At 42.1% G+C, this 26447-nt stretch overlaps 2 protein-coding genes across 2 annotated transcripts; both read right to left on the reverse strand.

Annotated features, from left to right (window-relative positions):
• Positions 1-7550: 7550 nt before the first annotated feature.
• Positions 7551-8906, reverse strand: LOC118491575 (ATP-dependent DNA helicase PIF1-like). The gene has a single exon (XM_035989451.1). The coding sequence runs from the start codon at positions 8904-8906 to the stop codon at positions 7551-7553; it is 1356 nt and encodes a 451-aa protein (XP_035845344.1).
• LOC118491576 lies at positions 8903-9919 on the reverse strand. Its single transcript, XM_035989452.1, has one exon. It carries the CDS (start codon positions 9917-9919, stop codon positions 8903-8905), a length of 1017 nt encoding a protein of 338 aa, XP_035845345.1.
• Between the last annotated feature and the right edge of the window lie 16528 nt (positions 9920-26447).

Here is a 26447-nt window from a genome sequence, read left to right on the forward strand (position 1 = left end):
AACTTTTTCCGGGTTTACCTTGAATCCATCTTTGGTTACGATGAATCCAAGGAATTTGCCTTCTTCCATTCCAAACGAGCATTTCCCTGGATTGAGCTTCATATTGACGCTTCGCAGAGTTTGGAATGTTCTTTCAATATCAGCGAGCATGGTATCCTCTTCCATGCTCATGACGACCAGGTCGTCCATGTAGATTTCGACACTTTTGCTGATTTGCCCGCGTAAAGTGTCGTTCATCAGTTTTTGATAGGTTGCGCTCGCGTTGCGCAACCCAAACGGCATTTTTGTATAGCAGTAATTTCCTGTAGGGGTGCGGAATGCCGTTTTGTCTTCATCCTCGATTGCCATCTGTACCTGATGATAGCCTTTGTAACAATCGAGGAAGCACTTCCATCGAAATGGTGCGAGGTTATCAACCTTTTCGTCGATTTCTGGAAGTGCGTAACAATCCTTGGGACAGGCTTTGTTGAGGTCTTTGTAATCGACACACATGCGCCAGCCCCCGGATGGTTTTTCTACCATGACCGGGTTGGACAACCAAGTCTAGTACTTGACTTCCCGCAGGATGCCTGCGGAGAGCAGTTCTTCGACCTGCTCACGCATCGCCTGGTTTTTTGCGGATCCAAGGTGGCGTTGGCCTTGGATCACTGGCTTGATACCTAGTAAGGTATTCAAGAAATGTTGCGCAATGTCGCGTGGGACCCCGGTCATGTCTGCGGGTGCCCACGCAAAAATATCTTGGTTTCTGAAGAGCAGCTGCTTCAGGTGCGCTTTGGTGTTGGGGGACAAGACGTGGCCCAATGTTACCTTTTGCTCTGGGTACTTTGCGTTGAGGACCCATTTTTCTGGTTGGTTGTTGGGAGTTGGCCTTGCTATCTTAGTCGGACGTAGTTCATCCGACGTTATAACTTCGCGACGTGCATAGATTATCGCGACCGCTGTTTCGGTTGGGAAACCGATTGCAGAATGGGGTACGGACGTAATCATGTTGAAATCACCTTGGGATTCTCTCCCAATGAGCACGTCATATTTGGAAGTATGAGGTAAAACCATGAAGTTTACCTCTTCTGTTCGTGTGTGCCTTCCGCTGGTAAGGCGCGTAGGAAACGTAATTTGGCCCAGGGGAAAGACAGTTTCCCCTGCGAATCCGGCCAACGGGTAATCCACTACTTGCAACTGATCTTTGTCTTCCTGATCAAACTGGTCGAAGCATTGCTCGTATATGATATCAGAAGTACTGCCCGGGTCGATGAATAATCGCTCGGTGCAGTAATGAGCTAGTTGGCCGGTGATAACGACGGCGCGCCTGTCGCGCGGACCGCCTTAGACTTTAGGAAGACGACTTCCTCGTCTTTCCAGTCATTGTCCGGTCTTCTCGCCGCCTTGCGCGGCCTTCCTTTGCCTCCATTGATCATATGGGTCGAGGCCACATACATGGTCCTCTTCCTGGAGGAGGTGCCCTCGCCATGGGGGGTGATGCGTTTGGTGGCTTTTTGTCCACCTGGCAAAAAGTGTTGCAGCTTTCCCTCCTTTATGGCTCGCTCAATCTCCATCCGGTCTTCCCTCCTTATGATACTCACAGTAGAGAGTGAGATTTTGATTTTTCTTGGACTTCATTGGTTGAGCCGGTCGAAGGGTCTGCGCGTCCGTAAGGAGGACTTCGCTTGGCGACTTGGTGATCTCGGTCCAGTTGCGGTCCCGAGACTCTTTCTTTGACGCCCGGTTATCCCGTTGGGCGTTAATTGTTGCCCTTGCGTCAAACTGGTTGTTACGTGGGAAGTACGGTTTGGAATCGCTGCCGCGATTCCCTTCGTCCCGGTTGCGCTTATTGTTGCGCTTGGGTTCGTAGCGGGAGGTCTTACCTCCCGCTTGGGACGGCGCCTCTGTGAGGTGCGGTTTAAGCGACCGTTGAGTCTGGGCGTATGTCTTAACCGCGGTCATGATATCCTCCCATTTTTTCGGCAGGCCGTCTTTGTCGGAGATAGTCACAACCATCTGTTCATCTCTGACGGCTTTGATGAAGTGGTTACGTGCCATTTGGTCGGCAACGTCGCCTATCTCCAGGCATTCTTTATTGTATCGGACGACGAATGCTTCGAGAGATTCGTCGTCCTATCGATAGATATTCATGACGTCCATCGTATCGCATACGTGACGTCGCTGCTGGCTGAAATGTGCGAGGAACTTTGCATGTAGTTCCTCAAATGAGGCCAGTGACCCTACTAGCAAAGAATCGAACCAAGCCCTGGCCAGACCCATCAGGGTCTGTGGGAAAAAATGACACCAGGCGGGCTCGTCCCACCTGCCGTTGCACCCTGCGCCCATGAACATGTTCATGTGATCGTCCGGGTCGGACGAACCGTTGTATTTCCCAATGTTAATGGGAATTTTGTGGTGGTGACATGGGCGTGTGCGATTCTTTGGCCGAATTTAGAGTTTTCGGTCGCGGCCCTTGGCCTGTAGGGTTGGTTCTCGATGCGCTTTGCAACGCAGAGGTATGTATTGCGGGGGTGAGTGGGAGGAGAATAGTTGCGTCCTCCCGGTCTCCTGCTAGTGTCATGCGAATCCCCGCAATATGTATGGTCATCCGAGTCAGTACGACAATAACCTTCGTATTGGGGCAGCGGTCCCAGCCGGCTTTGGATGCCGGAACCGCGGTGGACTGTGGATTGCCGCCTGTTATCGCCTTGGGGGCACAGGCGGCTTTGTATTGGGCCTCTGGTGCGAGACCCATATGAGGAATCGTCCTCATTTATTGTGCGGACCTCGCAGTAAGAGGATCCGCGGTCTTCACGCCTGTTTCTGGAGGCTGGACGTGAGGGTGCCATGCCGTCATATTGTAAAATACGACCCGCAGGTGTGTGTGGTGCCGGGGTAGGCCCGACTTGTATCTGTGCTTCAGCGCAAGCTCGGTTATATGTTGCAGCCAGCAGGGCTGCCTGCTGGTCATACCAGGTGTGAGGGTCCATGTCCGGAGGGATCACAGATGCGTACTGTGATAGGTCGTGTCCGAACGTTAGAGATGGACCCCTTTGCGTTGATGTGACAATGTGGCCAGGATTTAGGTCTGGGGGGCCGGTCCCCACATTCCCTGGGTTGGTGGGGTTTAGATTATCCCCGGTAGTGTTATTTATGCGATCTGACATGATCTTTTGAGAGGGAGAGGGATGGTACAAAAAAGTGCTTAAGAGTAGCGGTGGGCGCCAATGATGAAACTATGGTTAACCGGGCAGGGTTAACACACTCGTCTCGCTAAGAAGGGTTAATCCCTTCCTCTCGAGGATCGCTGGCTGGATCGCCTGCCGGTTGATCTCCTGCACAAGGAAACAAACCGTGACTCGTAACAAGGAGGATGGGGTGGGGAGTGCTCCTTGTTACCACTCTCCGGCGTGAGAATCAGTAGTCTGCTTGGGAAGCAAAGTATGATAGTAGTAGTCGTGAGAGAGTTGTGAAGAGAGATCCCTCAAACCTGGTTTGGGGTTGGTATTTATAACCGAGGAGTGAAGGAGGAGGTGGATGGATAGACTGACGGCATGCTGCACCTTTGCAGGTGTGTCAGGCATGTCGGTTGTGGACGTGATGCCACGTCAGTCTGTCGCTTACGTAGACCTGACAGGCGGCTGCCATTGGTGCTACTTGCTCTGTGGTGTCAGTCCCACTTGCTGAGTGTACAGGATGCGGTGCGGGCCGCATCGCTGTTTGCGGTAACTGTAGACGTTCCGGCTTCTCACTCTTTGATCAAGAAATACACGAGATGCGGTGTCAAGCCAGATCGTCGCCCGTGGTGACTGTTGCTGTTATCCAGCTCCCTTGTATTGATAGAAGTGTTCACTGGATGCGGTGCTAGGCCGCATCGCTGTGGACGCTTCCGTTTTCATACACCAGATGCGGTGCCGTGCCGCATCACTATACCGTTCTCATATTCCAGGTAAGTCCTCCTCCATCATTGGGCAGATTGGATTCAACCACTGTGTCGGTGCGTCCCCGCATGGACACATGTAGGTTGTTAGCTAGTGGGGGTTTTGATAAGGGTAATGGTCACTCGCGGTCGATGCTGACGCAAGATCTGGGACCATACCCCTTCAGGCATTAATGTCAATTCATAAATCCACTTGTAAACCCTTAGACTGTGGGGTATGGTGGGCTTGGGTTGGGGCATGGGTTGGGGCATTTGTTGACACGTGGAATGGGAAAAAAATGGAAAAAAAAACTCACGCCCATGGGGTATGGTGGGGCTTGAGTTGGGAGCTTGGGTTGGGGGCATGAGTTGACACATAGCCATTGAGAGCCTGCCATGTCACCTTGCTAGCCCGCCCCACGCCCAGCTTCAAACCCACGAAAAAGGGGCCACGCCCAAACCCATGCCCACCCAGGGTGGTGGCTTGGGCGTTTTCATCCCACCCACGCCCAAACCCCCGCCCCATACCCCACAGTCTTAAATAAAAAGAGAACCCTCCATCCATCCTATCTTCTTCAATTGAGCATCCGATTACAGTTAAGAAAATATACAAAATTTGTGTAATTTTTATTTTTCTAATATACTCACAATGGCAAAAAAAAAAAAAAAAAAAAAAAAAAAAAAAAAAGTTGATGTAGAGAAATAATTTTTATGTCCTTCACGAAGTCCATATGATGTGCTATTAATATAAAACAAGCATTTAACACCAACCTAATCAATCCGTGGATTATAATTTTATGATCGCATTTCATCTTTTTATTGTTTATCTTTTTGGGATCTTTGTGGCATTTTAGCAGCTGATTCAAGAATTTGATGTCCAGTGTTGGTTGCCGTTCTGGTCAAGTCAGATTAAGGTGCGATTTCGACGGTAAATATTATTTTACACAATAATCGATACCGCATAACAATATTGCTAAAAATGTTATATTGTCTAACGAACGCAAAGGTGGGATGTATGTTTGTGCCCATTCATTTAACTTTAACAAAACCAACGAATGAACAACCCATATATTTATTTGTGTTAAAACTCATATATTACATGAACTAACAAAAGGAATACAAAACCTTGACAAGAACATGATCGACCCCCATATTTATTGACAAAAGATCAAATATAAAGTATCTTATCGTACAAAACTTACGAATGGAGTGGAAAAGTAAAAAAAAAAAAAAAAACGTGGTGACATTTTCGTTATTATTTTACTCGTAGGATAATTATCAAAATTACACTACAAATGATCTTGTAGGGTAATTTTAATTTTGTAGGGTAACATAGTTACTTTACAAATGATCTTGTAAGGTAATTTTGATATCATAATTACTTTACAAATGATCTTGAAGGGTAATTTCTGATTTTGTAGGGTAATTTGATAATTACTTTGATAATTACCTTACGAGTAAAATAATTACAAAAATACCATCGCGCTTTTTTTTTTTTTTTTTACTTTTTCACCTTATTCATACGTTTCGATAAACTTATTTGTACGAGATCTTTACTCCATTTCTAGTTGTGTTTAAGATAACAACCTTAACCCGCACACATGTAAAACCATGTAGCCCGAATAAAATGAGTCAATAGGGTTGAGGGGTTATACAAGCTGTCACTACTAGGAAACTGTATTATTCTACCAAAATTTCTGACGCATTTCCTGCGAACGAAAATGCTGACACTTTTCCTACGAAATTCCGACGTATAAGAAAGGGTTTTAGTTTTGTGACAAAAAACGACAAATTGGTTTACGTAGGAGAAGTGTCGGAAAATTCCGACAGATTTCCGACGAAATCCGTTTTCATTTTAACCATTAGTCGGAAATTCATAGAAATCGTTATGCGTAGGAAAAGGGTCGGCAATTTCCGACATAATCCGTTTTCATGTTTTGAACTAAAACTGAGATATTCATTTGTGATAAAAAACAAATCAACATTGAATTTCGGTTAATTTGAACCAACTCTTACCCGGTAAACAAATTATTATATGCAAAACATTTTTTACTAGGCAGCTTCATCAGCAGCTAATGCATATCTAAATTTCAGTCCTTATTTAATGTAAGTTATTATGAATGCTTAAACTGATGACGTTGATGCGTGCAGCCGACGCGGTCGCTGCCATTGCGTGCCGACGACGTTGCGACACACCAGTTTAACATTAGTTTACCAGTTTTAACAGTTTACAAGTTTAACTGTTTTAACAGTTAACAGTTTTATCGAAAAGTTTTCCAGTTTTTAACTGGTTGTATGTATAACGTACAGTAATAGTTAAATTATTGCTATTAATTTGGTAGATTTTAGTTGCTGAGTATTTTTGAAACATTAAAATTTCAGGTGAAGTGGTTCCTGTTTGGGTCAACACACACTTTTTTGGGCCGTGTTTTGGTTCATACACCTCACACGATTTTTGGGTTTGGGTTTGTATTAAAATTTTCAGTAGAGGTCGTCAGGGGCGAAGTATAGAAGGGGCGGGAGGGGGCGCCCGACCCCCCGAACTTTTTGCTCAGTAGTCTTATATATGTAGTTTTCGTATAGAAATTTTTGGGTATATACGTTTTCGACCCCCCCCCCCCCCCGGCGGTCATTTGGGTCAAGCTTCGCCACTGGAGGTCGTGTTGGACCCGCCAACCTGTGGACACGACCCGTTTAGTAAAACGATCTTGTCACAAAGAATATACTAATTGAGCACTTTACTTTATTTTTGTACATACCATTTACTGTTGGGACCCGGAGAGTGAAAAAACATATATTACGCATTTCGTAACGTCGTTTAGAATCGGTATAAAGACACCATGAGGGACTTGAGAGAAAAATCTAAAGAGAAAGATAGAGAAGCTGTACATGTTATAATCGGAAACAAATATAGATTCGACATAATTTATAAATATCCACCAGCTGGTGTCTAAGGTAGTATGGAAGCAATTATATAAGGTATGGGAGTTACATTACTATTATCACTACTTTTTTTTATATATATATTCTATTGCTCTATATATCTGTGGTTTATACTGTACTTGGCACATAGTCTAGCGTTAAACATATATATATATATATATATATATATATATATATATACTAGTCACTTACCCGCACATAGTCTAGCGTTAAACATATATATATATATATATATATATATATATATATATATGTATATATATATATATATATATATACTAGTCTAGCGTTAGTTTATCCGTCGTCTCATGAAATATTGTATAGTACTTAAGTTAGTTTTCTTATTCGTGATATAATGGCACTGTTTTTTCTGTTAGTTTATCGATTATTTGGTGATCTTCTCCAAGAATAGTACAAAACAAGGAAGTAGATGTAATTAAAAACAAGAAGAGTTCAAAACAGTCAAGTAGTTGGACAAAACAATAAAAACACCATGCGGGGAGTCTCTTGTATCTCTTCCTGTTTTACCAATACATCCGTTCGCTTATGACTTTCTTGTATCTTCTCCTCTACTGTACCAGATTTCGACACATAAAAAAATGTTAGACGCCTACAGGTGGTTTAAAATAGTAATTAAAAGGTAATTTCTGGAAGCAAATAAGGCACAAAATCTACTAACTTACCTTCTTTTTTATACGGATGCGATTAATTAATCACGCAACACTTCCTGGTAGACAACATTTGATGTGTAAACTCCGTGTTGTTTGATTTCTTTGGCGAGATGTACCAACACCTTCATACTTTGTCTTGAAATCCCTCTTGATAACGCGACATAAAGTTGTCCATGTGAAAATACAGAATCCGGAAGATAAATACCAACGTTCGGAATTGTTTGACCTTGAGCTTTATTAATCGTCATGGAAAAGCTAAGTCGAATTGGAAATTGTTTTCTTTTCAGCTTGAATGGGAACATGTCATCTTCAGAAAGGGTTAGAGGGATTCTTGGCAAAAAAACTCTTTTGCCGGCATGTTGACCGACTGCAATTTCCGCATCAATAACATTTCGCATGAAACCCTTACATATCAACCGCGTGCCATTACACAGGCCATGTGATGGATCGATATTACGTAACAATATTATTGGGCATCCAATTTTTAAATGAAGCTTATGAGGCGGCAAACCACTAACATTTAGCGAGTTTAAGAACTCAACCGGATAGAAGTTGCGCTGATCATCTTCAGCTTCATCAAAACTGTAATAAACTTTTTCCTCCCCTTGAAAAATTTCAATCATTTGATTATTAATCTCGTCAACACTATCATTTTTAGTGGACAATATTGCTCTAGAGATTATATAATCTGAAGAATATACATTATCTTCAATTGATGGAAAGATGGCATGGATCAATTCTTTTATAGCGTTTTCTCTGTTGTTGCACTGAATTGTCATGTCATCGGGTATGCGGATATAGTTTCCTTCGATTGGTTCTTTAGTTCCATCGCCGACTCTTAAAAGAAATTTAGAAAACCATGGATCTTTTAGCGCTCTCATATTTATGGTCAACCGCATCTTCTTAGTCAAAGACCAAAGAGGTGACATTCGTACACTGGAGTCTACAATCTGTGCTCGAGTGCCACGTTTAATAACCGGTAACACCTGTCTGAAGTCACCTCCCATAACCATTATCTTTCCACCAAATGGGAGACTAACACCTATTATGTCTTGGAATGTACGATCGACTGCCTCTATCACCTGTCGTTTAGCCATCGACGCTTCATCCCATATGATTATTTTGGCAGACCGAATCAGTTTAGCGGCCCCACTCTGTTTTTTGATATTGCACATTGAATTATTTTCAAGATTAAGAGGAATCTTGAATCTCGAGTGAGCCGTTCTACCTCCTGGCACATTATTAGCCGCTGCACCTGATGAAGCTGTTGCGAGAGCAATAAGACCACGTGACCGAATTTCAGTAAGCAAGGCAATGTACAAAAATGTTTTTCCAGTTCCACCTGGACCATCAATAAAGAACACGCCTGGAAGATCATTATCAACATGCATCATGATCTCAACAAACACGTTTTTTTTTGGTCCGGATTAAGTGAATCTTTGGCACTCAAGTGTTCAGGTTCCAAAACAATCCCATACTCTTCTTGTAACTCACGATAACCTGCATCTTGTAAGTTAACATCGTCTGTTATCTTAGGAAGGTCGAACTCATTGAAATTTTTACCCATGGATTGTACCAAGACACTAATTTCGGTAAGAACCATATTTTGAACTCGTTCTATACTTTGACAGTGTAACCGATGATCTTCAGACAGTGAATCAAAGTTGTCATTCCATAACTTTCGAATATCTCCAGGTTGGCAAAAAATCATTATGGTCGCAAATAACCTTCTAAGAGCATTGGGAAACTGAAACGTAGAGGCTTCTTTGAGACATTGTGATAGATATTCATCGTCTTCTATTAAGCCTAACTCAAGAGCTGCTTTCCAAAATGTCGCACACCGTTGACCATTAACTGTGCAAAGATGTTCAAAAGAAGTAGGCCCTCTGACATTTGACAAAAGTAGGCGTAAGTAGTACCTTTCTCCTTCAACTGGATTAGCGGAAACAATACGACCTCTTTGTTTTTTACCGAAACGACGACTCCAACGGCGTGTGCTTCCATTCCACGTAAAGTGTTTTGGAAAATCTTTATACAAATGTACCCTTGCTGTTTCATCGTTTCTATTTATCTCAAAAAATGCTGTTAGCATGGTTCTCTTATCCCTTTCCCTATCAACAATATTAGGCATCAAGTCATCATCTCTAAATCTAACCATCTGATTATTTGGGAGATGAAGTTGTAAGGCTAGAACTGCAGGAAAGATTTGAGAAAGAGAGAAGGAAAAAATGCGCCACATAGCCTCTGGGGGCGATATGTAGCGTGCATCTTGAAATCTTTTTATCTCATTAATAACAACCCCTGGCTCACTTTGATCGACTTGAATAACCTGTTTCTCATGTCCTTTATAAACATATTTGAAAAGATATTTCACAGATTTTATACTTGAGCAAACTTCAACATTCATGTGGCAGTTAAACATCATCAAAAGCCTTGGGTTATATGGGACCACCCATCTATTATCAAGTGTTTGTCCACGTAGGTCCACTTCTATCCCGGTGTCTCTCCTTCGATACAACGGATACGAATCTTCTCCTTGTGTCGTCTGTTCGTTAAATTGTCTAGGATAGCGAAAACGACAAATTTTAGGATCACCCTACATACAAGGACTGCTTGATCGTAAATTGCCGCAAGGACCGTGAATCATGTGCTTGACAACCATCTCATGCAATCTGGGATGTGTTAGTTTGTTAGGAATTTCAGCACACACAACCTTATCATAATGGTCCGCGTTATTGATCTTGTGTTGCGGGTACATGATTAGGAGAAAATGTGCGTGCGGCAAACCCCACTTTTGAAATTCAATGACATAGACGTATGCCTTAACTTCCCCGAGGACATGTTTCTTGAAGAGTTGATCCTTAAGATCTTCTAATTTAGCCCGGAACAATCTTGAAACAAGGTCTGGACGATCTGTAGCAGTTTGACCAACATGTAAATTATCACATATCTCAGGCCACTTAGGATTACATGTCATTGTAAGGAATACATCAGGCTTGCCGTCATCTTGAACTAACGTCATCGCATCTAGAAACCGACGTCGCATGTCGCGAGGCCCCCCGATGAAAGATGCAGGCAACACAATTCTTTTCCCGACTCTGTTTGCATGAACCTCACCAGTATTGACGTAATCCACAATACCTTGGTACAATTCGGCCCAAATCTTAGCCTGGTTTCTCTCACAAAATTCTAAGCGTGACGTCTCAATTTTGATGTAAACATCAACCACAAACTGCTGTAGCAGCCAACCACCGAACAAAAGCACATTATCGGTAGATCGAATCTAGAACTTGTAACAGTAGTGTTAGGGCAGGATTTTTAATGACCTGTGATCCTTACATGATATCCTAACAGTGATCCTTGTTTCTATGGCAGATAGTGATCCTCAGAAGAGCTTCAGGATCAGGATCATGGATCATCCTAAGGATCCTCATACTAACGATTGTTCTCTTTGAATTTCATGTTGTTTTGCAGGAATTACAAGTTGGACCTGGTCTTGGCAACGTCATTAAGGAATCTTCCACGCTAATTTCTCACATGCATAAGCGGAAATGGACGTTGTGGAGAATATGGAAACTTAGCACAAATTACGGATAATTTGTTAGGCTAAATTTACTTCTATTTCTAAAAGGGGTAACGAGCTAGTAGTTAGGTGACTTGCCTAAATTCAACCACACACACTTATATAAACGACACTCTCGAGCATTTGGAGAGGACGACACATTTCTTACACGCTCTAGCATACTACACCATAGTGATCCTTGTACCTAGCTCGTTACTATCCGAAGATGTAAACATTGTTTATTATATTTGAGCTTGGTGATCGGTAGTTTCCATCACCCGAGGTTTTTTATGCCGGAGATCATTCATTGATCAAGGGCTTTTTCCTCGTATAAATCTTTGTGTCACTTGTGCAATTTACATCTAAGTGATCCTTATCTTTATTCATCATTTCAAGCATCATTCCCCGTTACAGAGAGTTTGGTTGCATTATCCTTGTGTGATTTTTGACCAAAACAGTTTGGCGCCCACCGTGGGGCAATTGGTGCTTCATTCATAAGAAAGTTTTCTGTTGGTGATCATTCCGGATCGTTGCATACGAATACATGGCTTCATCGGTGAAGAATACCTCTACTGCGATGTCTGCGGTCAATTCATCTCAGGGCATTCCATCTTTGCCTCCACCACCAGCTGGATCTCAGAAAAATGCTGAGAAGAAACTGTTTTGGTCAAAAATCACACAAGGATAATGCAACCAAACTCTTTGTAAACGGGGAATGATGCTTGGTATGGTGAACAAAGAGAAGGATCACTTAAATGAAAATTGCACAAGTGACACAAGGATTTATACGAGGAAAAAGCCCTTGATCAATGAATGATCTCCGGCATAAAAAACCTCGGGTGATGGAAACTACCGATCACCAAACTTCAATATAACAAACAGTGTTTACAACTTCGGATGGTAACGAGCTAGGTACAAGGATCACTCTAGTATCGTATGCTAAAGCGTGTGAGAAATGTGTTGTGTTTTCCAAATGCTGAAGAATGCCCTTTATATAAGTGTGTGTGGTCGTATTTTAGGCAAGTCACCTAACTACTAGCTCGTTACCCTTTAGGAATAGAAGTAAATTTAGTCTAACTAATTGCCCGTAAATTGTGCTAAGTTTCCATATTCTTCATAACGTCTATTCTTGGTTATGCATGTGCGAAATCAGCGTGACAGATTCCTTGATAACGTTGCTAAGACCATATCCAACTCGTAATTCCTGCAAAACAGTATTAAATTCAAAGAGAGTAATCGTTAGTATGAGGATCCTTAGGATGATCCATGATCCTGATCCTAAAGCTCTTCTGAGGATCACTATCTGCCAAAGAAACAAGGATCACTTGTTAGGATATTATGTAAGGATCACAGGCCATTAAAATCCTGCCCTAACAATTGCCCCCAAAATATAAGGAGTAATTATGTAATATTAACGAGCTATATTTTGCCGAATCTTATCTATAACTAACTCAACGGATATATAGCCGTTAAGAATGGACTATCCGTTGCGATCTGACGTCATGGAGATGACAGCCCTGCACAAATCATCATTATAAATAGAAATAGGGATAGGATCGTTTGCATTTAAATTCAAGAACTCTTCCCTTTATAATCGCGACCAGAGGATTGAACAGGTATTCCCCTTTATCTTCTCTCTTGCTTGCTCTGTTTTTCTTTCTCTTTCCATCCTTCTGTAAAAAAATGTTGCTCCGGAACTCTCCTAGCAAGGATCCTAAGAAGGACAGTCCCTTGAAGGGTCAAGGGATCATCAAGGATTCTCCCACCGAGAGGTGTTGTTTTACTGATCCTCAAATTGACAAAATCCGTCATTGTTTTCCAGCGAATACCCTCTTTAAATCTTTTAGCCCTACCGCTTTGAGCGATTACATCTCTGAGACTTGGGTAGCTTTCCCGGTCACTCCTTTCATGATAGGATACTCGTATCCTTTCCCTCAGTTCACCGAGTCCTGTTTCTCTCTTACTGGCATCTGCTATATCCAGGCTATGCCGATGATCTGGAGGGTTTTATACACCCTTGAAAGGATCATCGAACAAGAAGGAATTGATCTGGGTATGGCGGAGCTGGCTGAGATGTATGATCTCACAACTTTTGGATCCCACCGATACTTGTTCAAACGAAAGGCTGGAGAAGAGCACCCTGTTCTCAAAGTTACCAAAAATGATATGAACTGGAAGCGGCGGTTCTTTTTTGTGAGGAGAGATACCATCCCTGATGGGAAGGATTTGCCCAAGAAGTGGGCTACTCATGGTAGGATAGAGGATCCTGGAAGGATCACCATAGAACTTATTCCTTAGCATAAGGATCACTGACTTTTTTCTGTTTCCTTATTGTGCAGCTATATCCATTTCTCATCTTAGGTTAACTCCTGCTGCAAAAGAGAGACTCCTGGCCTTTAAGAAGCTTGATCCTGAAATAAGAACTTTCCAGGTTACCACCCAGGATTCTCAGGAAGTATCCTCTGCCTCTGCCACAATGTCGAGTAAGTATCCTTATTAAGAAGTAATTCTATGTGGGAATTCGAATTAAGTTAAAATACTTATCTTATTTTGGTTGTGTAGGTGCTGGAAAATCCTCTAATTCTGCTTCGAAGTTCGGTATTGCTGAACTTACTAATGTCAAATCCTCAAGGAAGAAGACTCCTGCTAGCCCAAGTGCTTCAGCCCCTAAAGCACCTATCAGGGGAAAAGGAAGCAAGAAGAGAAAGGCCTCTGAGGATTTGCAAGGTCTGCCCCTGCTTCGCCAACAGTGTCTGGATTACATCAGCGAGGTAAGGATTACTGTCCTGCTTGTGTATCCTGCTGGTCTAAGGATCACTTGGTTTCTGACATTATTCCTTGTCTTCCTTGTAGAAATTTGCTGATGTAGAGACATATGTTGGCCATGTTGAGGATCAGGATCGCCAGATTGCTGACCTTCAACAGGTTGGGGTGTTGAAGGATCTCAAGATAGCCGATCTTCAGAAGGAGCTCCAGGCCACCAAGAATGATGCTGCCAAGATGCTGATCAACTTTGACTATGAGAAGCATGAGATCACCCAGGATGCCAAGGTCTCTGCCGCGATAACTATGTACAAGATCCAGCTGCAAATGGCCATGGAAGCTCAGGATCCTGCATTTGACAAGAGCACCTGGGATGTCGAAGGCTGGAAGGCTAGGGGAGGCTGAGGAGATCCCGATGCTTGAGGGTGGAGACGTTGGCAAGGATCAGGGTGGAGAGGCAAGTGGAGCCGATGGTGATGGTGCAACGAAGGATTGAGCTGCAGGATTGGGCAATGATGGAAATTTCGAGACTTAGCCGGAGCCCAATTTTTTTTGTTTGGTGGTTGTGATGTTTTAAAACAATTATGGTCTGTATTTGAACAATAGTTTAGGGTTGAGGATCTAGGATCCTGTGAACAATAGGTAGGATTGCATATGGTAGAGGGATCCTCTGTTTGGGGGATGAAGCCATTGTGATCCTGCCGCCTTTAATTTCCTGCACTTGTTATGACCGCATGAACAATGGACACCCTTTGCCAACCCATGTGGACGGGCCACGTTTTGCTGGTAGAAACGTGGGTTGACAATTTTGACAACTTTGAAGGTTTTAAACTTTTGTTAATAAAATAACTCTAATCTTTTTGGCTTATCTTGTGTTGTTATCCTTGTTTATCCTTTTAATTTCCAATTGTTTTGATATATATTTGTCTGAATAAGAAAAGTTAAGCAAATTATGTTTAAGAAATTTAGGATACGATCCAGGATCAAGTATCCTATAGTTGAAAACTTCCAAAAAGTAGTTCATTTTAAGAATTATAGGTTCAGTTGTCAAGGTGTAAGGGTTATTCAAAATAATGAATGTAATCAAAACAGTTAAGGATCATACTTGAGAATCCAAGTTAGGATCCTAACCTTTAACCAGGATAACCATAAGAAAAACTTTAATGGATAATAAGGATTGAGGATCCTTAATTGTTTAACTTCGAAAACCTGAAAAATAGAATATAACTTGGGACTAAGCCAATATAAAAGATAAGTTAGTAACTGGGGACAAGCCCAAAGGATAACTGGGGACAAGCCCAAGGATAACTGGGGACAAGCCCAAGGATAACTGGGGACAAGCCCAAGGATTGTGTGTAAACTGGAGTATGGCCCTCACTGGCGACTATCCAAACTTAGTGACATGAAAATGCCAAAACCTTAGCTAACGTGAAAACGTTAGAAACCTTAGGAACGGATGTATGGTACGTCTACCATTATACGTAGGATCCTAGGTATAGCCAGTACCATGGAATTATCAGCCCCTAAAGCGAGTACTGGTCCCAAAGACGTGAACTATACCAGGATCATCGTGCGCTACAGGCGAAACTGGGGACAAGCCCAAGGATAACTGGGGACAAGCCCAAATAACTGGGGTTGAACCCAAGGATCTGAGTTGCTTCTGAAGATTGTCGACAATATGCTAAGGATACCTGGACTATCAGAACTCAAAATCTCGTGAGAGAAGGATGAAGGATACATGATCCTTATCCTTAAATAAGAAAATATGTCAATAAGAGTTCAAGCTTAGGATATTACCAGAGTAAGGATCGTCTATACTTCAGGGATCCTTGAAGGATACTTCTAATGTAAGGATCATATGTGCCAGAAGGATCCTGCTCACATGAAATATTTCTTCAAGTGGACAGCATTCCAGGCTCTTGGTAACAAATTACCCTCCATGGTCAGCAGTCTATATGCCCCCTTTCCTGCTTCGGCTTTGATCAAATAAGGGCCTTCCCATTTTGGTGCCAATTTCCCATCAGCAGGATTGGTGGTATTCTGGAATGCTTTTCTCAATACCATATCCCCAACTTGGAATTTCCTTATCCTGACATTTTTGTTATAAGCACCAGCCATTCTTTGTTGGTAGCTAGCCATCCTTATCCTAGCCAAGTCTCTGATTTCCTCAATAGTATCCAAGTCTTGAACCAAGTTCTGATCATTTTCCTCAGGATCACGGGTACTTGTTCTAGCAGTTGGAACCACCATTTCTGTTGGGATCACTGATTCTGCCCCAAACACCAAAGAGAAGGGTGTTTGACCAGTAGCATTCTTGGGAGTTGTCCTATTAGTCCAAAGCACATAAGGCAATTCCTCTGCCCATTTCCCCTTCTTGGATCCAAGTTTCTTCTTCAGATTGTTGATGATGATCTTGTTGGATGATTCTGCTTGACCATTAGCTTGTGGGTGGACTGGTGTTGATGGTATCATCTTAATCCCCCAGCTGTCACAAAAGTTAGTAGTTCTGCTCCCAATAAATTGGGAACCATTATCACATACAATTTCAGAAGGAATGCCAAATCTAGTTATAATATTTCTCTTAATAAAGGATATAACTTCCTTTTCTCTGACTTGGGCAAAAGCTTCAGCCTCTATCCACTTGGAGAAGTAGTCAGTCATAGCAAGCATGAACACTTTTCCACCAGGTGCCTTAGGGAGCTTGCCGACTATATCCATCCCCCATCTCATAAATGGCCAAGAGGATGGTATAGGATGTAGAAATTCAGCCGGCTGATGAAGGATATTGCAGTGTCTTTGACAAGGATCACACTTCTTAGCATACTCCACAGCATCCCTTTTCATAGTTGGCCAGTAGTATCCTGTCCTTAAGATCCTTGAGAACAATGCCCTGCCCCCAGTGTGGTTTCCACAATCTCCTTCATGGAAATCTTTTAAAACTTCTTGAACTTCAGGATCCTCGATACATCTTAAATATGGTCCTGCAAGAGATCGCTTATACAGCATATTATTTAAGATTGTGAATTGAGATACCTTAATTCTGAAAGCCCTAGGGTTTTCTCCCATAGGAATCTCTCCGTGTTGTAAGTATCTCATGATTGGTGAGATCCATGATCCTGAACAAGCTTGAGTATCCTCACTAGGGATCATTGCAGAATCCTCTTCTATTTCCATGGCCACCTGATTTTCAATAGCAGGAGCCAGGATATGGATGATGGGGATACTTATATCCTCTGGGATCTTCAAAGATGATCCTAGATTGGCCAGTGCATCAGCTTCTGTATTTTCTTCCCTTGGTACCTGTGTCAAACTGAAGAAAGCAAAGGAGAGTGCCAATTCTTTGACTATCTCTAAATATTTGGTCAGTTTTTCACCTTTAACAGCATAGGATCCATTAAAGTGATTAGTGATTAACAATGAATCCACGTATACCTCAAGATACCTGATCCCCATATGCTTAGCAATTTGCAGACCAGCGATTAAGGCTTCATATTCAGCCTCATTATTAGTGGCTTGGAACTCACAAGCTATGGAGTGGGGTATTATGTCCCCCTGTGGCGATTTTAGTTGTATACCAAGCCCCATGCCTTTAACATTTGAGGATCCGTCAGTATGTAGTATCCAAGGATCCTTGGTTTCATCCAGCCGCTGGACTTCCAATTCGGCTTCCTTTTGTAAATCACTACTGAAATCAGCCACAAAGTCTGCTAATGCTTGGGATTTGATGGCTGTTCTAGACTCATATCTTATATCATGGGCACTAAGCTTTACTGCCCACTTAGCCATCCTTCCGGACATCTCTGGTTTCCTGAGGACATTCTTAATTGGAAAATTAGTTCTAACAACAATAACATGGGTTTCAAAATAATGTCTTAGTTTAGTAGATGCCATAATTAGTGCAAGAATAAGTTTTTCAAGGTGTGAATACCTGGATTCAGCATCAAGTAAACTCTTACTTACATAATAGACAGGATATTGTGTACCTTCATGATCCTTGACAAGGACTGCACTTACTGCTTTTGAGGATACCGCAAGATATAAGGATAACACATCTCCTTTTTCTGGTTTCATCAATGCTGGAGCTGAGGACATGTATTCTTTTAGGGCTTGTAAAGCATTCTCGTGCTTTTCAGTCCATTCGAATTTTTTGTTCTTTCTTAGGATATCATAGAACTCTTTACACCTTTCTGAGGATTTGGATATAAATCTGTTTAGAGATGCTATCCTGCCTGTTAGCCTTTGCACATCCTTAGCGTTGGCAGGGGATTTGATATTCACCAATGCTTTGATTTGTTCTGGACTTGTTTCAATGCCCCTCTGGGTTACCATATATCCTAGGAATTTGCCTGCTTTAACACCGAAGTGACATTTTGAAGGATTAAGCTTCATGTTATAACTATCAAGGATATCAAATGCTTCCTCCAAATCCCTTATTAGGTGATCCTCAGCTTTTTTGGATTTTACCACCATATCGTCTATGTACACTTCCATAGTTTGTCCAATTTGATCCTTGAACATCATATTCACCAGCCTTTGATATGTTGCACCTGCATTTCTTAATCCAAATGGCATAGCAATATAACAATATAAACCGGTTGGGGTCATAAAAGCCGTATCCTCTTGGTCAAATGGTTCCATCTGAATTTGTGGGAATCCAGATGATGCATCCATAAAAGTTAACAGTTCATGACCCGCCGTTGCATCCACCATGGAGTCAATGTGGGGTAATGGGAAAGGATCCTTGGGACATGCCTAATTCAAATCAGTGAAATCGACACATACCCTCCACTTTCCATTTTTCTTTTGAACAACAACCACATTGGCCAGCCATTTCGGATACTTCACTTCTCTAATCATACCTGCTCGTAGTAATCTTTCTACCTCTTCCTGGATAATGGCGTTTCTATCTGGAGCAAACTTCCTCCTTTTTTGATGGATTGGTTTAACTGACCTGTCAATGCCAAGTTTATGAGTGATAATATCCTTAGATATACCTGTCATATCCTCATATTTCCATGCAAAGGTAGATTTTCTTCTTTTGAGGAAGGATACAATGTCTTCTTTCATTTGTCCAAGGATCCCTGATCCGATATAGATTTTGGATTCAGGATCATCAGGATCCAGGAGGATTTCGTCCACATCCTGCTCTCTTGCCTCCAAGACACCCCTTGGAGGATACTTTAATTGCTATTGCTCCCTTGATCTCGAGGCTGGTTTCATTGATGAGGTGTAACAGTCCTTAGCCTCCTGTTGATCACTATCGATCTTGATTATTCCCCAAGGGCTAGGGAGCTTCACACATTGATGGTAGGTGGATGGGACTGCCTTCATATCGTGTATCCAGGGCCTGCCAAGGATAACATTACAACAAGACAAACAGTCAATAACACAAAATTTCTGATAATTCTGTAATCCTTCCACGTAAATTGGGAGTTTGATGTCCCCCAGGGTTTTCTTAGTTTCGCCACTAAATCCCACAAGCACGGAGGATCTTGGTGTGATGTCTGATTCAGGAATACCCATTTTCTTCAGAACATCAAGTTGGATAATGTTTACCGAACTTCCTCCGTCAATAAGGATCCTGCGGACAAAATGGTTAGAAATAAAGAGAGTAATAACTAAACTATTATGATGAGGATCCTGGATGTTAATTCTATCATCCTCATCAAAGGTTATGATTTTTCCTTCCGAGACACTTGATGTTCGAATAGGTCTTTCTGCATTATCCATTTTAGCTTCCTTTGCATGCCTTTTAGCTGCTGAGAAGGATGTACCACAAATGTCTGATCCTCCGGAAATAAAGTTGATCACTTGTGCATCTGCCGGAGGGGCTGGAGCTTTTTCAGGGATCCTTTCAGGATCCTGAGTCCTTTGCTTTTTCCTTCCCAACAATTCTTTCAAATGCCCCTTGCTCAGCAGATATCCAATTTCCTTTCTTAATGCGATGCATTCCTCTGTCAAATGCCCAAAATCCTCATGGTATGCACACCACTTTGATTTATCTTTAGCTGCGGCTGGTTTGTCATTTTTTCTGGGCCATCTGGCTTTTTCTCCTAGATTCTGCATTGCAAGGATTAGTTCATGGTTATCAACGGAAAAACAGTATTCAGAAATCGGAGGATAATCCTCATCATCCTCTTCTTGGTCAACAGCATGCACATTCTGGTTGTCAGCTCTGTTATAGGGTTTGAATTTGTTGCTTTTGAAAGAGGATCCTTGCTTCTCTTGTTTTGAGGATCCTACTTGTCTCTCCTGGATCCTCTTGTCATCCTCTAGCCGGATGAACCTGAGTGCCCGAGTCCTTACTTCGTCTAGGTTCCTGCATGGTGTCATAACAAGATCATCATAGAATAATGAATCCCTAAGCAATCCCATTTTGAAGGCCTCAACAGCTGTGGCCACATCCAAGTTGGGAATGTCCAAGGATTCTTTACTAAATTTGGTTATATAATCCCTTAATGATTCATTATGACCCTGAGTTATCCTATATAAATCACTAGTCAATCGTTCAAATTTTCTGCTACAAGAAAATTGATTATTGAATAAGTTAACTAAATTAGCAAACGATGTAATAGAGTAAGGGGGAAGACTTAGCAGCCATTTAAGAGCTGATCCAGTAAGAGTGGATCCAAATCCCTTGCATAGGCATGCTTCCTTTAACCTTTCCGGAATTGGATTGATCTCCATCCTCTCCCTGTATTGTGCTATGTGTTCCTCAGGATCCGTTGTACCATCATACAGCTTCATAGTAGGAATATGGAATCTTTTGGGTATCTCAGCATCACAAATTGGTGGTGCAAAACGAGATACCTTATGGCTTCCATCTGCAATTTCCGGGATAGGTTTGACTACCCCTGGAACACTTGAAATCATATCCTTCAGTTTCTGCAGTTCTCTGGCCATAGCATGGTTGATACCTGTATCCTGCGTGAATCCATAGTTAGTGGTAAGAGAATTATTAAAAGTGTTACCTCCCATCGGGTTCGAGTTAGGAACATTGGATGTGAATCCGTATTGCTGAGATTCTGGGATAATGGAGGGACCAGTGGAAGCAATGGTCTGCATCGGAATAAAATCTCCTTGATGGACATCTGAACTTCCTGTCTGCAAACTCTTCGAGGATCCTGGTATCTGGGATGATCCTGGAATAAAGGAGGATCCTTGAAATTGCTGCGCTCCTGAGTAGGCTCCTGAATTCATGAAGGATCCCATATGCTAAGTATAGGATCCTGCCGGCTGGAAATATGATCCTGATGCCTGAGACACTGTTGATGAGCCGAAATGTACTCCTCTTGATCCACCCACATGTTGAACGTCTGGGATCTCTGATGGCTGAGAAGTAATCATCGGAGTATCAAAATTCAAAGATTTGGGCATCAGTGGGGAATGATCCTCTGCCGTTTTCTTTTGTCTTTTGAGATCTCCGATTTCCTTGAGAATCCTGTCATTAGTTTCATCCTGCTGCTGCATACGATCCCTCATCTGCAAAATCAAAGTAAATATATCACTAGTACTGGGAGCAGAAGAAGTTAGAGCAGAAGAAGATGAAGGTTTAGAGAAAATAGGAGTTGGTCTCTTCTCAGCATTTTTCTAAGATCCAGTTGGTGGTGGCGGCAAAGGTGGAGTGCCCTGAGATGAGTTGACTGCAGACATCGCTGTGGAGGTATTCTTCAACACTGAAGCCATGCAACGCTCCGGAATGATCACCAACAGAAAAACTTTCTTATGAATGAAGCACCAATTGCCCCACGGTGGGCGCCAAACTGTTTTGGTCAAAAATCACACAAGGATAATGCAACCAAACTCTTTGTAAACGGGGAATGATGCTTGGTATGGTGAACAAAGAGAAGGATCACTTAAATGAAAATTGCATAAGTGACACAAGGATTTATACGAGGAAAAAGCCCTTGATCAATGAATGATCTCCGGCATAAAAAACCTCGGGTGATGGAAACTACCGATCACCAAACTTCAATATAACAAACAGTGTTCACAACTTCGGATGGTAACGAGCTAGGTACAAGGATCACTATAGTATCGTATGCTAAAGCGTGTGAGAAATGTGTTGTGTTTTCCAAATGCTGAAGAATGCCCTTTATATAAGTGTGTGTGGTCGTATTTTAGGCAAGTCACCTAACTACTAGCTCGTTACCCCTTTAGGAATAGAAGTAAATTTAGCCTAACTAATTGCCCATAAATTGTGCTAAGTTTCTATATTCTTCATAACGTCTATTCTTGGTTATGCATGTGCGAAATCAGCGTGACAGATTCCTTGATAACGTTGCTAAGACCAGATCCAACTCGTAATTCCTGCAGAACAGTATTAAATTCAAAGAGAGTAATCGTTAGTATGAGGATCCTTAGGATGATCCATGATCCTGATCCTGAAGCTCTTCTGAGGATCACTATCTGCCAAAGAAACAAGGATCACTTGTTAGGATATTATGTAAGGATCACAGGCCATTAAAATCCTGCCCTAACAAAAACCAACTCCTATTTTCTCTAAACCTCCAACTTCTTCTGCTTCCTATACTCCCACTACTAGTGACATGTTTACTTTGATTTTGCAGATGAGAGATCATATACAGCAACAGGACAAGACCAATGACAGGATCCTCAAAGAAATCGGAGATCTCAAGAAACAAAAGAAAGCGGCAGAGGATCATTCTCCACTGGTGCCCAAATCTTTGAATTTTGATACTCCGATGATTACTTCTCAGCCATCAGAGGTTCCAGACGTTCAACATGTGGGTGGACCAAGAGGAGTGCACTTCGGTTCAGCAATAGTGACTCAGGCATCAGGTTTATATTTCCAGCCAGCAGGATCCTATCCTCAGCATATGGGATCCTTCATGAATTCAGGAGCCTACTCAGGAGCACAGCAGGTTCAAGGATCCTCCTTTGTTCCAGGATCATCCCAGGTTCAAGGATCCTCCTTTGTTCCAGGATCATCCCAGTTTCAGGGATCCTTCCAGATGCCAGGATCCTTGAAGAGTTTGCAAACAGGAAATTCAGATGTCCATCAGGGAGATTTTATTCCAATGCAGACCATCACTTCCACTGGTCCCTCCATCATCCCAGAGTCCCAGCAATATGGATTCACATCCAGTGTTCCTAACTTGAACCCAATGGGAGGTAACACTTTTAATAATTCTCTTACCACTAACCATGGATTCATGCAGGATGCAGGTATCAACCATGCTATGGCCAAAGAGCTGCAAAAACTGAAGGATATGATATCAAGTGTTCCAGGGGTGGTCAAACCTATCCCGGAGATTGCAGATGGAAGCCATAAGATATCTCGTTTTACACCACCAATTTGTGATGCTGAGATACCCAAAAGATTCCATATTCCAACTATGAAGCTGTATGATGGTTCAACGGATCCTGAGGAACACATAGCACAATACAGGGAGAGGATGGAGATCAATCCGATTCCAGAAAGGTTAAAGGAAGCATGCCTATGCAAGGGATTTGGATCCACTCTTACTGGATCAGCTCTCAAATGGCTGCTAAGTCTTCCCCCTTACTCTATTACTTCATTTGCTAATCTAGTTAACTTATTCAATAATCAATTTTCTTGTAGTAGAAAATTTGAACGATTAACTAGTGATTTATATAGGATAACTCAGGGTCATAATGAATCATTAAGGGATTATATAACAAAATTTAGTAAAGAATCCTTGGACATTCCCAACTTGGATATAGCCACGGCTGTTGAGGCCTTCAAAATGGGATTGCTTAGGGATTCATTGTTCTATGATGATCTTGTTATGACACCATGCAGGAACCTAGATGAAGTAAGGACTCGGGCACTCAGGTTCATCCGGCTAGAGGATGACAAGAGGATCCAGGAGAGACTGGCAGGATCCTCAAAACAAGAAAAGCAAGGATCCTCGTTCAAGAACAACAAATTCAAATCCTATAACAGAACTGACAACCAGAACGTGCATGCTATTGACCGAGAAGAGGATGATGAGGATTATCCTCCAATTTCTGAATATTGTTTTTCTGTTGATAACCATGAACTAATCCTTGCAATGCAGAATCTAGGAGAAAAAGCCAGATGGCCTAGAAAAAATGATAAACCGGCCGCAGTTAAAGACAAATCAAAGTGGTGTGCATACCATGAGGATTTTGGGCATTTAACAGAGGAATGCATTGCATTGAAAAGGAAATTGGATATCTGCTGAGCAAGGGGCATTTAAAAGAGTTACTGGGAAGAAAAAAGCCAAGGACTCAGGATCCTGAAAGGATCCCTGAAAAAGCTCCAGCCCCTCCGGCAGATGCACAAGTGATAAACTTTATTTCTAGAGGATCAGACATCTGTGGTACATCCTTCTCAGCAGCTAAAAGGCATGCAAAGGAAGCTAAAATGGATAATGGAGAAAGACCTATTCGAACATCGAGTGTCTCGGAAGGAAAAGTCATAACCTTTGATGAGGATGATCGTGTTGACATCCAGGATCCTCATCATGATAGTTTAGTTATTACTCTTTTTATTTCTAACCATTTTGTCCGCAGGATCCTTATTGACGGAGGAAGCTCAGTAAACATTATCCAGCTAAATGTTCTGAAGAAAATGGGTATCCCTGAATCAGACATCACACCAAGATCCTCCGTGCTTGTGGGATTTAGTGGCGAAACTAAGAGAACCCTGGGGGACATCAAACTCCCAATTTATGTGGAAGGATTACACAATTATCAAACATTTTGTGTTATTGACTGTTTATCTTGTTGTAATGTTAGCCTTGGCAGGCCCTGGATACACGATATGAAGGCAGTCCCATCCACCTACCATCAATGTGTGAAGCTCCCTAGCCCTTGGGGAATAGTCAAGATCGATAGTGATCAGCAGGAGGCTAAGGATTGTTATACTTCATCAATGAAACTAGCCTCGAAATCAAGGGAGCAATAGCAATTAAAGTATCCTCCAAGGGATGTCTTGGAGGCAAGAGAGCAGGATGTGGTCGAAATCCTCATGGATCCTGATGATCCTGAATCCAAAATCTATATCGGATCAGGGATCCTTGGCAAGATGAAAGAAGACCTTGTATCCTTCCTCAAAAGAAGAAAGTCTACCTTTGCATCGAAACATGAGGATATGACAGGTATATCTAAGGATATTATCACTCATAAACTTGGCATTGACAGGTCAATCAAACCAATCCATCAAAAAAGGAGGAAGTTTGCACCAGAAAGAAATGCCATTATCCAGGAAGAGGTAGAGAGATTGCTACGAGCAGGTATGATTAGAGAAGTAAAGTATCCAAGATGGTTGGCCAATGTGGTTGTTGTTCAAAAGAAAAATGGAAAGTGGAGGGTATGTGTCGATTTCACTGATTTAAATAAGGCATGTCCCAAGGATCCTTTCCCATTACCCCACATTGACTCCATGGTGGATGCAACGGCGGGTCATGAACTGTTAACTTTTATGGATGCTTCATCTGGATTCCAACAAATTCAGATGGAACTATCTGACCAAGAGGATACGGCTTTTATGACCCCAACCGGTTTATATTGTTATATTGCTATGCCGTTTGGATTAAGGAATGCAGGTGCAACATATCAAAGGCTGGTGAATATGATGTTCAAGGATCAGATTGGACAGACTATGGAAGTGTACATAGATGATATGGTGGTGAAATCCATAAAAGCCGAGGATCACCTAAGAGACTTGGAGGAAGCATTTGATATCCTTGACAGATATAACATGAAGCTTAATCCTTCAAAATGTCACTTTGGTGTTAAAGCAGGTAAATTCTTAGGATATATGGTAACCAAGAGGGGCATTGAAGCAAACCCGGAACAAATCAAAGCATTGGTGAATATCAAATCTCCTGCCAACGCTAAGGATGTGCAAAGGCTAACAGGCAGGATAGCAGCTTTAAATAGATTTATATCCAAATCCTCAGAGAAGTGTAAAGAATTCTATGATATCCTAAGGAAGAACAAGAAATTCGAGTGGACTGAGAAGCATGAGAGTGCTTTACAAGCCCTCAAAGAATACCTATCCTCAGCTCCAGCGTTGATGAAACCAGAAAAAGGAGATGTGTTATCCTTATATCTTGCGGTATCCTCAAAAGCAGTAAGTGCAGTCCTTGTTAAGGATCATGAAGGTACACAATATCCTGTCTATTATGTAAGTAAGAGTTTACTTGATCCTGAATCCAGGTATTCACACCTTGAAAAACTTATTCTTGCATTAATTATGGCATCTACTAAGTTGTTTTGGTCAAAAATCACACAAGGATAATGCAACCAAACTCTTTGTAAACGGGGAATGATGCTTGGTATGATGAACAAAGATAAGGATTACTTAGACGAAAATTGCACAAGTGACACAAGGATTTATACGAGGAAAAAGCCCTTGATCAATGAATGATCTCCGGCATAAAAAACCTCGGGTGATGGAAACTACCGATTGTTAGGGCTGGATTTTTATGACCTATGATCCTTACAGGTGATCCTAACATGTGATCCTAACAAGTGATCCTTGTTTCTTTGGCAGATAGTGATCCTCAGAGGAGCTCCAGGATCAGGATCACGGATCATTCTAAGGATCCTCATACTAACGACTGTTCTCTTTGGACTTAATGTTATCTTGCAG

Source organism: Helianthus annuus, chromosome 4, assembly GCF_002127325.2.
Source record: "Helianthus annuus cultivar XRQ/B chromosome 4, HanXRQr2.0-SUNRISE, whole genome shotgun sequence".
Classification (NCBI taxonomy): domain Eukaryota; kingdom Viridiplantae; phylum Streptophyta; class Magnoliopsida; order Asterales; family Asteraceae; genus Helianthus; species Helianthus annuus.